At 28.2% G+C, this 15,632-nt stretch overlaps 2 protein-coding genes across 2 annotated transcripts; one reads left to right on the top strand and one right to left on the bottom strand.

Annotated features, from left to right (window-relative positions):
- LOC124842030 (protein THYLAKOID ASSEMBLY 8, chloroplastic-like) lies at window positions 1–971 on the bottom strand. The gene has a single exon (XM_047318446.2). It carries the CDS (start codon window positions 915–917, stop codon window positions 198–200), a length of 720 nt encoding a protein of 239 aa, XP_047174402.1. The 5' UTR covers window positions 918–971; the 3' UTR covers window positions 1–197.
- A 9,198-nt stretch (window positions 972–10,169) lies between these two features.
- On the top strand, window positions 10,170–12,471 carry LOC124842024 (auxin-responsive protein IAA27-like). Its single transcript, XM_047318438.2, has 5 exons — window positions 10,170–10,859; window positions 11,288–11,517; window positions 11,767–11,911; window positions 12,059–12,120; window positions 12,237–12,471. The coding sequence occupies exons 1-5, from the start codon at window positions 10,375–10,377 to the stop codon at window positions 12,272–12,274; spliced, it is 960 nt and encodes a 319-aa protein (XP_047174394.1). The 5' UTR covers window positions 10,170–10,374; the 3' UTR covers window positions 12,275–12,471.
- The last annotated feature ends 3,161 nt before the right edge of the window (window positions 12,472–15,632 follow it).

Genomic DNA, 15,632 nt, shown 5'->3' with positions numbered 1-15,632 from the left:
TGTTGATAATATACAATGTTCATAAAACGAGTGAAGTTAAGCAGAAGTGATCAAATTCAGAACAAACTTACAGTAACACTGTAAAGTGTATTCCAATCAAACATGCAAAAAGAATGAATTAACACTTGCCATGACTTTCTTCTACAGCTACCTAATCACAGTATTAAAAAATAAAAACAAAATATATACAAAGTTGGCTAAATGCGCAAGGTGTTGAATTGAGACTTAGCAAGCAACATTTTGTAATGCTGTTGAAGTTCTTCAGCAAGAGCCTCTTCCCCGAAACTCTTGAAACCAGAAACCAAAACCTTAAACACGTACTCATCGAGCTCAGCGACGGTTCCATATCCACTCTTCTTCATCAAGTCGTAAATCCTGAGTGTTGATTCTTTCCTCCGAGCAGTAACAACGGCCTTAATCAAGCTGGCAAGCCCCTTATGATCGTCGCACTTGATTTCATTTTCATCTTCGAGGTCGAGGATCAGACTGTCCACGTCTTCGTGCATATCACAGGCGGTGAGGGCCTGTACCATCTCGGCATAGAGGGATAACTCGGCGCCGTATTCCGATCGGAGAGTGGAGAAGACACGGAGGGCGAGGGCGCAGTGGCGCTGGCGTAGGAGCTCTCGGAGGGTGGCGAGGAGGTCAGATTTGAGGAGGCGCGTGAGGGTGTTAGAGAGTTGGGAGGAGAGGTTGGGAGGGTTGGTTCGGTGGAGACGTTTTAGGGTTTGGATGGCTTGGATTGCTTCGATGCTCAGGATTCGACCTTTCACCAGCGGTCCACGCTGAGACCGCGGTCCGCCGCACCTCACCAGAAGGTAGCCACAGCGCGCGGTGGTGGTAGCCGTGGCGATTTGGGGCTGAGATTGGAGTTGGGATTTAAGAAAGTTGGGGTTTTGGAACAGGGACAAAGCCATCGATAATGTTTTGATGAAACAGAGTATGAAGCAGAGTGACAAATTTTATCCACAACTGAACCATGTTTAGTTAGATTCTAGAACCTAGATAATCAATGACATTATTTTAACGTAAATAAATACTTTTTTAATTATTTTTAAATTTTTTTATATTTCTTTTTAAAAATAAAAAGTTGTCACATGGTATCAAGTGTGAAGCAAACACAACTCAATTGAACTTAACCAAATCAAGTCAAGTCAAAACGAATCATAATAAACTGAACCTTATCAAATCAAATTGAGTTGAATCCAATCGAAATAAGTTGAGTTGAGTCGAGTTGACCCGAACCAAGTCTATCTGAACCGAATCGAACCAAAATAAGTTGAGTTGAGCTAGGCCGAATTGAAACGAACTAACTCAACTGAACCTAACCAAATCAAGTTGAACCGAACTTAACCAAACCAAATTGAGGTGAACCAAATCGAACCAAGCCAAGTTGAACTGAACCAAATCAAGCCGAACTAAACCGAATCAAATTGAACCAAACTGAATTGAACCAAACCGAGCTGAACTGAACCAAACCAAACCGAATTGAACTGAACCAAACCAAACCGAACTGAACTGAACCAAACCAAATCAAACCCAACTGAGCCTAACTAAACCCAACCGAACCGAACTAAACCGAATCGAACCAAACAAAACCGAACATAGCCTAATTGAATCAAACCAAACCAAACCAAATTAAATCGAACCAAACCAAACAAAACTAACCAAAATGAACTGAACCAAACTGAATCCAACCGAACTAAAGTGAACCGAATCAAGCCCACCGAACTTGTAAGGTTATACTGGGCATAACTGTAAAATGTTGGGGTGTAGAAGGAAAATGTGGATGCTCGAAGAAAACTCCTACTTTAAAAGTTGTTATTACTTTTGATAGGCCCAACTATTAGTGGTTTATTGGACCTACCCATCAACTATAATCCGTTTATGTGAATGGGCTTTGGAGTTGTTCAAAAGCTAAATAAAAAACTAATTTTTTTTATTAAAAATTAAACTAAACTATTTTTCAGTTCAATTTTTATAAACTGGTCAATTAGAAAAACATTTTTATGCACTACTTCAAGGAATACGAGACTTTTAGAATATTATATAATTGTCACTAATTACTTCTTTTTTTAATCCATAAATTCTTAGATAACTTTTTATCAGTAAAATTACATGAGTTATAAAATTCTGTTGTAAAGTTTGATTTAATATCAATGATGCATCTCAATATATTAGAAACTACATTGCACTGTTTAAAAAAATGACAACACTTACTGTGCTTCTCGAATCCAAAGTTCACCCATAATTAAATGTTTTATTTCATTCATGTTTAGTATTAACTATTTATCTTATCTTTTCTTTTTCTCTTATATTTTATAATCTCTTTTTTTCTCTTTATTTCTCTTTATTTCCATCCCTTGCTAATATCAAATTAGTGAGGAAGAAAATTATTTCCAGTCTTCGTAATCTAAGTATTACGGAACATAAGTTTCTTAGAAGTAGAGGGTGATGTTAAGCCTGTTTTTATATTAATTTTAATAGATTTGCACGAGTTTTATTAATATTTTATTTATTTCCAGTTATATATTATTTTATGAAGATAATATTTTATTATTTAATTGAAAGGGTAATATAAAGATTTAAAAGATTTATTCATGTTCAAATCAGATAGATCTATTTATAAAATTTTTATTAAGGAGAATTTTGAGCAAATCATTCACAAAATCATAACCTTAATATTAACATATTACTTTATAATTTTTCTTATTAAATAATGATTCTAATACATTTAAATAATATGCATGTGAGCTATAAATTCTAACAAATTATTTTTAGATAAATAAATATAAGGATATATACATACAATCACATATTCCTCTCTCTCTAAATATATAGATAGTGATGAAGATGCCAAAGTAGAAGAAACACAGCCACATGTGATTAAGGTTGTAGATGTTCATATCTATGTCGATATATTACATATTAGTGTTATGAAAGAAAGAGAAAAGAGAAAGTGTATAAATATATGTTGAAGAGATTGAGAAAGTGAAGGAAAGGTATTGTGAAGGGATAGTGCACAACAGATAGAATCCTTCTTTCAAAAGATTGCATGCTTATCTGCTCACCATGCCAATGGGGTCCTACATGTTTCATACTTTAATACGTCAAAATAAGACAGTAACATATTTCCTATGCACAATTATACTATTTCTAACAGTTTTGTATAATTCCTAGGAGCAAAGAAAAAAAAACAGTAATTCTATGAAAAATTTAAATGTTTGACATTGTAAAATTAAACTAAAATTTGATAACACTGAGTAATTTGAAGTTTTATATTATCATCACATTAGAAAGTTATTATAGGTGATACTATATTTAACTATTATTCATAAACATGGTAAAAAAGTTTCAATATTAAAAAAAAAATCTATAACCTCTATCTCAATTATACTACGAATCTCCCATTTTTTAAATTATTGTCAAGCATGTGCTAACCTAATCCTAATTTTAATTACTTATCTTCTTTAAAGTTTACATGCTTCAAATTAAAGGCTATCATTTTTAGTTAGAAAATATGTGTTCAACTCATTTAAATCAAAGAAAATATCATCAAAATGTTTTATTCTGATTAGTTATGTCATTTTAAGGGAAAAATAGTGAAAAAATGTCTAGCAAAATCTACAATTTTTTTTTATTTTGTGAGATTTAGTTATTAACGTGTTTGGTATATCTTATTAAGTTAGTTATTTCTTTGAGATTCAGTTATATTTAAATTTTATTATTCTAATGTGATATTAGAGTTATTAAGTATCTATTATAATAGATATTTAAGCTAATTTTTTTAAAAATCTTACATCAATTAAAAATATGATTAAACTATAATATCTAAGTGAAAACAAATTTTATCTTCCTATTTGATGAGATTCAATCAAATTTGTTCTTAAACTTAAATTGATATTTCATTTATATATATATACATATATATATATATATATATATATATATTAATAATTTTTTTTACATTCTCATATTTGCAACACACAACAACTTTGGGTTGTTATTAGATTCCTTTCATTACTTTACGAAGAAACTTGTCTGATAAGAGTTTTTGATTTTTTTAGGTTGTAGTCAAAGATGATTAAGATTGAATGAGTAAGAGGCGCACTAGAGGCAACAAGTGTAGTTTTCCATTGTTGTAGAGTAGAGGGCCAAAGTTTGGTTGAACAAATTAAAGTTTTCCAGCTATGCTATCGACACTTTAGCCACAAAATGGGACATCATGGTCCATGCAAACTAAACTCAAACAAAACCACATTAAACATTTTCTTAACTATTTCAATAAAACATGAAAAGACCAACTCTTTTTCCACATGTTCTTTGTTTCTTTGTCCTTTCTGTGTTCGTTCTTCAAAAATACGATTCACTCGCCACTTTTCTGTTAAATATTCTGAAAGATTAACTTTTGCCTTAATTCCCAGACACAATATGCAGATTCATCTAATTATGCACTCATAAGAAAGTGGGTGTTTTCCAAATTTTGGTCCCTATATAGGGCTAGTGCCTTCTACAATTCCCTTACTTTATTCGCATTTTCTTCCCTTTTACAAAGATTGTCCACCTATTGCTTTTTTTAAACTACACCCATTTGCATAAATATCATTCTAGTAACGTGTGTATGTATATCAGTCACATAACACATATATCACTTATTGTTTTTTTTTACAATTGTTTTTCTATTTTTATCTTTTTATCTTGCTTAATGAACTTAAAAGTGATAAACAAGATTGATTTTATTTAGATTTTGAATGTGGACTTACGAATAAATAGTAATATTTTAATGGTAGTTTAATTTTTTTTTGTTTAGAAAGAACTTTTTTGTTATTGAAAAATAAGAGATTCACTTGAAAAAACTCATTGATGTTTAAGTTTCTAAGAAAGTTATAATCTCTGTATAAATTTTGTGTATTAATATTTATTAAAGAGTATGTATTTTTTTGAAAAATACTAATTATATTTATAAAATTAACATGAACCATAGACTTATTTTTTTTATTAAAATAATATTTAGTTGAGGAGTATAATAATATACACAAATATCAAAATTTATTTATAATATATAAATACGATCCAACCATAAGTTAAAACATATATAAGTTAAACATAATAAAAATGTTTAAAAAGACCTTATTCCATCACACTCTTCACAATTAAGTTGTTTTCATCATATAAAGTCTATTTTTTCTCTTATTCTTTTTCTTTAGTTTGGAATAATGTTGTTAGTTTCTCTCTCAAAATAATTATCATATTATTCCAAAAATATCTAGACTAAGTATTTTGTTATGAATTTAATCTTCTAAGAATTGATTTAATTCTTAATTATATCATGAATTTAGTTTTCACTTTTAAGTAAGAATGATTTTAAGAGTTTATTTAACTTTTATCAATTCGTTTGACTTATATATGACTGATTTAAACATTTACTTTTATTCATAATTCTTAATTTTGTTTTTCAAATATTAATTTGTTTAAATTTTAAGGCTTCAGTATAACTTACATAATCATGAAAGTGTTGAGTGAGGCAATGCAATGAATATAACATTATTATTTTTTTTGCACTTTCTTAGTCACATTAAATGTGATTAAATGATTGAAGTTATTTAAATTAAAACTAAGAACTTGAACATAGATGAACAGTTACAAAATCTTAAAGATTCTTCAACCCAATACTTACTCCAATTAGTACTCTTAAGAAATTAGTTTTACATTTAAATAATGGTCAATTGGTCAATGGTCAATGGTCAACTCAAGTGGGTATTACTTAGCTTGTGAGAGGTACAAAATAGTAAAGCTTCTATAATGAAAAGATATAATGTGTGCAACGTTTAAAGATATGATTGGTAGGAGGGTAGAATTGGGATTCCAATTCCCTCTTGACCAAATCAACCAGGAAAACATACAACAATAAATTTACCATTAAAGCCAAAAAGAAAAAAACCAATTGCACTTAAATTCCTTATAATAATTTATAAGATTAAATATGATTTTATTTCTAAATTTTACCATGAAATTAAAATTTGTTTTTTTTTCACACTTTAAAAATTAATAGGTATAATACTACTAATCTAATTGTATTGATTTTTTTTAAATATCAAATAACATTTTGAACTGATATTTAAATTATTATTTTTGACATATTTTAACCTAAATTTCGGTTCAAAACATTATTTAATACATAAAAATAATAATACCATTAAATTAAGATGATTATATATATATATATATATATATATATATATATATATATATATATTTAAAGTTTATGCATCAAAATGTATTAAAATTTTAAAAAAATAATGAATTTCAATTTTCCATCTAAATTTAGATATTAAAAATTTATTTAACTAACCATTTTTATAATAAAAAATACAAATAATAATAAATGTTGAATATTTTTTTTCAATAAAAATACCTACTTACAAACTATGCATAATAGGTGCTTTGTAGCAAGTAATAAACTAAGATGGGTTAATTAGAAGAAGCATTAAAAAGATGTTTTAATGATTCCAAGTTGAGGAAGACTAATAATTGAAGGGAAATAAATGGCTACAATTGGAAAGTCCTATTTAACCCTGTATTGCTTAACTTGTACAAACAGCTTTCTTGGGTTTTCAACATGTTTCCATGTTTGGGAGTCAACTTCAGCCTCAATTTTAGACAATCTAGGCTTCTTTTCTTTTGTTTCCATCTGATAGTTTTTTTTTTGTCAGTCTCTTTTTTATCAACTAAAACATTAAAATTTATTCTGACATATTTTAAAATTTACTTTTCAGTTTTTTAATTAATATGAATATCCTTAGCATGTGTGAAAAAAAAAATGCAACTTAATCATTGATACACACATAGTAAAAAAAAAAAGCATTTTTACTCTTGAGAAGTGCTTTTAATTATAACCAAAACTAATACCCGTAATCAAGTCATAATAATATGAGAATAAAATATAACTCACGAACAGCATACATATGCGTTGGCAATAAGTGATTTAAATGAAGTGTCATAAGTTCAATAATTAATTGATAAATAAACATATGTCATTTTACCTTTAGAAAGATAAATTGAATTTTAGGAGTTCACATCAATTTTAATATGATATATATATATATATATATATATATATATATATATATATATATATATATATATATATATATCAATTTAAAAAATTTAATTGAAAAAGTGTTAACACTTTGAAACTTCAAAACCTTATATCATATAAGAATCTTGCTTTGACATGTCTTGTTTTTATTCTATGGTTGTTTACACTCTCCCATCACAATCTATGGTTTCTTGAAATTTTTAAGACTCTTCCAAAACATGTTTTTGTTCTCGTAATCATGTCACGTGTATAATCAATTTTATTGATAATTATTTTATGTAAGTTTCTTTTAAAATTCAAGCCCACTTAAAACTTGAACATTAAAGTACGTATATGCATTTTCTTTCTTGATGCTTAGGGTTTCATGGAGTATTTATACACAGTAGTTACTATCTTCTTAATTTACTTTGACATGACTATAATAAAGTTAATCTTTAAATCTCTTGCACTGAAAATAGAAAAGAATAATGGGATACTGTTACAATAATTAATTTCTATTACAAACACAAATTACATTTAGTTGGGAAATCTTATTCCCAAAATTTAAAAACTCTAAATTGATCACTACTTTTTTTCTTTTTTATCTTATTACATGTTAATGGAGTTCAACAATTTTTTTCTCTTTTATATATATATATATATATATATATATGGGGTTTGCTAACGCGCGTACGCCTGTTTTTCAGTTGGTACATTTTAGCAATGTGTACCGGATTTTAGTAGACAAAAATATCCTTATATACCATGGATTCTAAGTTTTAAGGTTAAGGGTATTTTAATAATTTTCATTCTCAAAATTTAAAAAAAAAAAAAAACCCCCAAACCCTTACTCACCTCTCTCGTTCCTCTCAACCCTTTCTCTTTCATCTCTGTCACTCCAACCTTTTCTCTATCATCCCTACTGTAGCCCCAATTGAAAAAATCAGAAGCACTTGTCTTTAAACAATTTGCCTTTGTAAAGAGTTGAGTCATTGACATATTCACCTTCAGGCAAAGGTTCATTCAAGATCTCTTCAATTTCACCATCTTCACTAATTTCTCTAATTTCATCATCATGTTGAATCATCATCACTAAAAAAAACCCTCCAGACCAATTACCAATTCCTTCGGATGTCATTATGCTTGTGAAAATTAGATAAAATTATATACGACAAAAATTATAAAATGAAAACTCATTATAAAGTCATTTTTTGTAAGAAATTGTTTAACAACGAGTGTTTCTGATTTTTTCCAGGCCAATTACCAATTCCTCTGATGTCATTATGCTGGTGAAAATTAGAAAAAATTAGATAAGACAAAAATTATAAAATAAAAACTCATTATAAAATCATTTTTTGTAAGAAATTGTTTAACAACAAATATTTCTGATCTTTTCGAGGTCAATTACCAATTCCTTTATGTTTGTGAAAATTGGATAAAATTAGATGAGACAAAAATTATAAGATCAAAACTCATTATAAAATCATTTTTTTGTAAGATTGTTTGACGGCAAGTGTTTCTGATTTTTTCAATTGGGGCTACAATAGGGTGTTTCTGATTTTTTCAATTGGGGCTACACATTTTTGTCTATATAAGGATATACCATGATTTTTAGAATTCATGGTATATAAGAATATTTTTGTCTACTAAAATCCGGTACACATTGCTAAAATGTACCAACTGAAAAACAAGCGTACACGCGTTAGCAAACCCATATATATATATATATATATATATATATATATATATATATATATATATATATATATATATATATATATATATAAACTATATTAAGAAGTAACATTTTTAACACATTTTTCTCACCGAAAATAATATGTCTAAAAAAACAAATTTTTTTACGATAAACTTTAACTTAATTATAATATTACATTAAAAGTGAACTTTAATAAATTTAACTCAATTTCATAAAATCAATATGAAGATGAAGTTTGTGTTTATTATGAAAAATATTATTTTAATATTTTTTTTGACAACTTTTTTATAACGCTTAAGCAGTGATTTGTAATTGATTAGTTTCAAATATTTTTCTTAAAAGTAAATTCAAACGAATCAATAAAACAGTGACAAGTGATCTATTGCGAAAAAGTTGTTATTAAAAGTTATTAACACATAATTGTCTGTCTATTATATATCCTAAAATATTTTATCAGTAGTTTGAGACTTATAATCTATCATACCAATAATTAATTTATTTATAATTACTAAAGCAAAACACACAAGTAGTGCAGACAAGACATAATTTCACATTACAATTTCCGAAGCAGATCTTGATACCCTCTTACCTTTTGTAGCAAACACACAATTTGTGGTTCTCAGCTCCAAGAATCCATGTGTTGGTGTCTTACATTGGCAAGCCATGGCCACTATGGCATAAAACCTATGGTTTGTTTCACGTAGTTTTGGAAAAAACAAGAGAGAGAAAATATCTGAACGACACACATGCTAAGATACGGAACATTGTCTGCCAGTTAGGGACTCATTTCATATTCAACTAAAGAATGTAGATTCACCTCTCTTCAATCTCTTTCCTTTGTGTCGTGTCTGGACTCATACAAATTTGTTCTATTATTCTTTTTCACAAACTTATTCTATTATTCTCAATGCTTTTCGAATCGGAATGTCGTGATATGTGTGCTTCGAACATGCACCTCGACTGCATTTTAATCAATCAAGGATTTTGAATCCATTAAAGAATCAAATTTTCAGCAGTAAAAATTTGAACTTTTTATGATTTTAATCATTGGGATAGTTATAAATGTTTTATTTTAATGATATGACCGAAAAAGTTTACCAACATGTAAAAAAATATCCTAAAACTGTCTTTTTACAACTATTTTATTTTTATCGGTGTTAAATGAATGTAAACGTGTATTATCTTATCATTACTCTGTTTCAATAGAAAAATAATACTGTGTTATATCAAATGAATGTAAATGTGTATGAAAATCTTAACCGTAGTCATTCCATTAATATGTAAAATTGTGATGAATGGAGGAGAAAAAAATATGGCTATGGAAAGAGAAAAGTTGCATCATAAAGGCCAAGAAGATTCTTTACTGCATCAAAGAAGAGAAGCTCCTGGAAAAATCGTACCATGCCATGCGATAACTCTAGTTTAAAACTCTACTTTGTGACTCATTTGTTTGCTCCATTCTCATACGTCTACCTTTATAAATTTAACACATGACATACGCATACTCACTTCACTCACTCGTTTAACTGTTTTTGATTTCTGCTGCATAATTTGGAACCTTTCGCTGTGCAAAACTTTGATGTCTACACCCTTTGAACATGATTACATAGGCTTAGCAGAGACTCCATACATGGAGAAAAGCTGTGATAAGATATCCTCTTCAGTTTCGTCCAACCTTTCGTCTGAGGATGAGAACAGTTCATTTCTGAACTTCAAGGAGACGGAGCTGAGGCTTGGTCTGCCAGGTTGTGAGTTTTCTGAGAACAAACCAGGAGCTGCAGGGATCTCTCTTTTTGGCAAGGATTTGCAGAGTAGTGGCTATTCTGCTTCCTCAACTCCTTCCAAGAGCCTCAAGAGGGGTTTCTCTGATACCATTAGTTCCTCCTCCTCCTCTTCTGGGAAATGGATTTTCTCTGCCAGTGATGCAACTGGTGATGATTTGAGAAATGGGGCTAATACCTCTGCACTCTGCAGCAAAGAGGTTGGTTTGGTTCCTCACTCTGAGAAGCCGCCTCAGGTTTCTGCAACTGCAACAATTGAACATGCTCCTGCTCCTGCTGCAAAGTAAGTTTTCTTCACATATTTATGCTTTACATAAACGTTTTGTTAAACTTCTTCAAGTATTTATATTGGAAGTCTAATGTGAACCAAAGATAACACCAATTTAAAATATGTAAATGAATGCAAACCTCACCTTATAAATGGAATTTGAGGTTGAACTAGCTTAAGGTTTTATAACAGGTTACTAAAATTTTAAGGGGTGTGAGACTTACTGTGTTCTTTCTGTTAGACTTTGTTGAAAACATTCGTTAATGCATTAGTCCACTGACTATTTGTTTTGTTCGACTTTTATCTGTGTTAAAGATGAAGTTTTTCGTGAAAATTCAATCTAGTGGCTGTTGATTTCTTTTATGGGGTTATTTTTTTATGTTTGATTATTGATATTGTGTTCTGTGGGGTTACAAGTTAAACATGAAACCTTTTTGTTGCAGAGCACAAGTTGTGGGATGGCCACCAATTCGGTCTTTTCGGAAGAACAGAATGGCCTATAATTTGGCAAAAAGCAACACTGAAGCTGAGGAGAAATCAAGAGCTGGTTGTCTTTATGTTAAGGTCAGCATGGATGGCGCACCTTATCTCAGAAAGGTTGATCTGAAAACCCACTGCAACTATATTGAACTTTCTTCTGCTCTTGAGAAAATGTTCAGCTGCTTTACAATTGGTATGCTACTCAATCTGTCACATTCATTATGCTCACTTCAATGTTGTGAACTATGTAGTATAAGATAGTTTCTCAATTTGTGAAGAGATTAAACATCGTAAAACCTTAGTTTAGCCATATAAGAGATTCACGTTACTTTCTATTCAAAATCTTAATACAGTGAGTTAACAGGTTTTCACCTTTAATTTTTACTCAACCTGAGACTTAAACTTACACTTTGAAATTCTATCTTTGTGTTTCTGAAATCAGGTCAATGTGGTTCACGTGGAGTTTCTGGTGGGAAAGAGGGATTGAGTGAGAGAGCTTTCAAGGATCTTATTGATGGCTCTGAATATGTTCTTACTTACGAAGATAAAGATGGAGATTGGATGCTAGTGGGTGATGTGCCTTGGGAGTAAGTTCCCTTTTTCATTTTCCTTATGATTCATTACTGAATAATCACGTCATTTTCTATACTTAGATAACAAATACGTAATTTAGATAATAAAGTTTGTGTTTGATCGTGTTTATTGACTAATGCAATGACAACTTGTGACTACAGGATGTTCACTGAGTCGTGTAAGAAACTAAGGATAATGAAAGGCTCCGAGGCAATTGGACTAGGTATATCTATTACTGCTATAAATTATAGAAACGCTTTATACATGTGTAATGAATTTTTTTATAGTTGAAATAATAATGGAAGATTAACTAAAAATATGTTATGAATTTGGTTGCAGCTCCAAGGGCAATGGAAAAATCTAGGAGCCAATATTAGTACAGAAGATTCTGCTCTACTATTTGGTCATTCGATGAAGCATATAAAGAAGGATTGGAAGAGAATTTGAGTCTATAGTTATAGTTCTGTATTAAATAAAACAAAAACGAAACGCCTGATGTAGCGTTTCTGTTTTTGTGCGTTTGGACACTGATAGGTTTCAGTTTCCTTGTTAATATGAAATATTTTGCTCTTCACTCATACAGCGCACTTATTTTTATTTTTTTATTTTTGGATTAATTCACATTTGAGTGATATATAAAAGAAATTCATATACGTTGGATGTCTCACATCGACTAGAGATAAGGTAAATTTATAGTTTATAAGTGGATGTAAACTTCATCTGATTTTGTGGAGTTGAATTAGGCTTAAAATCCACTTCTATCATGATCAAAATCTATTAAGATTTTTATTATTTCGTTTAAAAGATTTATCTTGATGTCATGATTAGAAACATATAGTTGAAATAAATTGACAGAACTAAGTATATTATATTGCGATAAAATTAATGATAAAATTCTAACTCACTCTATGTTTTGAGATTTTATGTTAAAGATATCATAATACTAAGTGTTTTGCATGTCATGGTATGTTAAGATTGTCTTAATATCACATTCTTCAATTCATTCATGAATTCTTGTTACTAAACTATTATGTATTAACAACAAATTGCAATTAACAAATTATTGGTACGAACTTTTAAACCCATTTGCATCAACTACGTTTAATCAGATGTTAAAAGTAGAACAATTTTAAACAATAACATTGTTTCGTTGAAATTAATGAAAATATTGATTATGTTGGTTGTAATTGTTAATATTTTTTATTTTGTTATATATTTTTATTTATTTATATTCAAATATGTTTTTAATTTTGAAAAGTATGAATACCTTACTAACTTTTGGTGATGGCTAATAGATGAGTTAATTTTATTTTTTGTATATATAAATTTTGATATGTTAATAAATTTTGACATGTATGATACTTGTTTAATATGTAAATAGCAAAAAAGTGTAGAATTTAGGAAAAACAAATGAACTTGCAAATCAATTTATTTTGATTTTGATAAAAAAATCTCTACATTAATTCAAATCAGATACGTGTAGGAGTAATAAAAAATCTCTACATTAATTAAGACCAGATACGTGTAGGAGTAATATATCTCGTTTAAATTATTAAAACACTTTTTATGCTTTTGTATTATTTTTTTTATTAGTTGTGTAACTTATCCTTAATATAATCATTTTATTATTTTTATAAATATTTGACCTTTATTTAGTTGTTTTTAGTATTCATTCAATTATATTTTCTTTAATATTTAATATTAAAAAATATATGTATATTACTTTGACATTAAATATATGATAATATTATTTTTAGTTTTTGTAAAAATTAACTAATATTTGAAATAATAAAAAAACGTGTACTGGTATGAGAATGAGTATATCAATGTCATATACCTGTGAAAAATGAAGATTTGAAAAAAATAATAATAATTTGATAAATGAGTCTATTTGATTATAGGAGACCGTATTCAATTCCACCTTAACACACTAAAGTGAAAGAAGTTGTATTCGATTCCTTTTACTTGTATTCATTTCTCCAATCTTGAATTCGCTTCCATTCTATTGTATTCTGTTACTGGAAACAAAGTTCCATAGTAAATTGAGGATTCATGCTTTGCATCTAAAATATTTGCTATTTATAAAGGTTGTTGTTTAAAATAATATATATATATTTATAATCAGTTTCATTTTAAAGGATTTTTAAAGTTCAGATACATGTCATATGTATGGAGACTTTTTTATTTTACTACTTTTTGTTGGTATTGTCTTTTAAATTATAATAAAAATTTATAAATATTTATAATAAAAGGTAACGTTTACTAAACATTTATAATAACAGAAAATAAAATAATCCAATATTTTTTACAAATTAAATTAGGTTATTTATGATATAAAATATCTTTAGAACTTAAATTTTTTTATAATTGGTGTTTTTTAAAATATGAATTCATTTGTAAATCACATCTCACTTCAATAACAAAAAAAAAAGGGTTAAATATGTTTTTAGTCCCTAAACTATTGGCCGTTTCTGGTTTTCGTCCCTCTTTCAAAGTAAGGTACAATTTGGTCCTCATTCTTTTCGAAACGTTCGTTTTAGTCCTCGAAAACTAAACACTGTTTAAAAATTTGGTCCTCATTTAGCAACAAATGAGGACTAAAACCAAAATTCCGAGGACTAAAACGAACGTTTCGAAAAGAATGAGGACCAAATTGTACCTTACTTTGAAAGAGGGACGATAACCAGAAACGACCAATAGTTTAGGGACTAAAAACATATTTAACCCAAAAAAAAATCATACCGCTTGATACTAAATTCTATTAAAAAAATCTTATATTTTTAAAAAATTATTTCAATTTACTAAATTACAATTTTTTAAATTTTAAAAATTATTTTTTATTTTTTTTCTTTATAAACATTTTTACAACTAAATATAACTTTAACAATTATCATTTTATATTACTTTAATAACTAGTGGTATTTTGGTAATCTTTAATTTCTACCAATTAAACAATTTTTTTTATCAATCACATCAATCAAATCCTACAAACTTTACTTCCAAATCCATTCTCACTTATCTCCAAATCTATTCAAATAAACAAGAAAAAATTTATCCTCGAATTCATCCACTCACTCTCCTCTAAATCATCTCCTCCAAGTGAAGAAAACCTAAAGCTTTGTTCACTTGAATGGATTTGGGAGAGAGTGATTGAATGAATTTGAGAGGATTTGAAGATAAATTTTTTCTTGTTTATATGAGTGAGTTTCGAGGTAAGTGAGAGCAGATTTGAAAGTAAAGTTTCTGATAATTAGTGTAGGATTTGATTGATGTGACAGATTAAACAAAATTTACTTCCAAATTCACTCTCACTTACCTTCAAATCCACTCAAATAAAGAACAAAAAATTTACCTTCAAATCCTCTCAAATTCATTCAATCACTCTTTCCCAAATCCATTCAAGTGAACAAAGTATAAGTGTAAGAAAGATTTAGTCTGCTTAGAGTACCACATGTTTATGTTATTAATTTTTTTAATTTTTAATTAAATATTTATCATTATTAATTTCTTAATTAATCCAATTATACAAAGTTCTTATCATATTAAATTTAATGGTTCCTATTTTATATGAATAATTATTAATATTATAAATTTAAATTAATCATAAAATATGCACACTTAATTGTTATTTTTTTTCTTAAATTTATATTTTATATTTTCACTTTTTCTTAAATAAATAAGCTTTATATAAATACAAGTCATTTTAAGTAACATTTATTATATAAATCATTTCAA

Source organism: Vigna umbellata, chromosome 11 (assembly GCF_029865625.1).
Source record: "Vigna umbellata cultivar VRB3 chromosome 11, Vumbellata_1.0, whole genome shotgun sequence".
Lineage (NCBI taxonomy): Eukaryota > Viridiplantae > Streptophyta > Magnoliopsida > Fabales > Fabaceae > Vigna > Vigna umbellata.
Note: the sequence above shows the minus strand (reverse complement) of the source record. Positions and strands in the feature narration are given on the sequence as shown.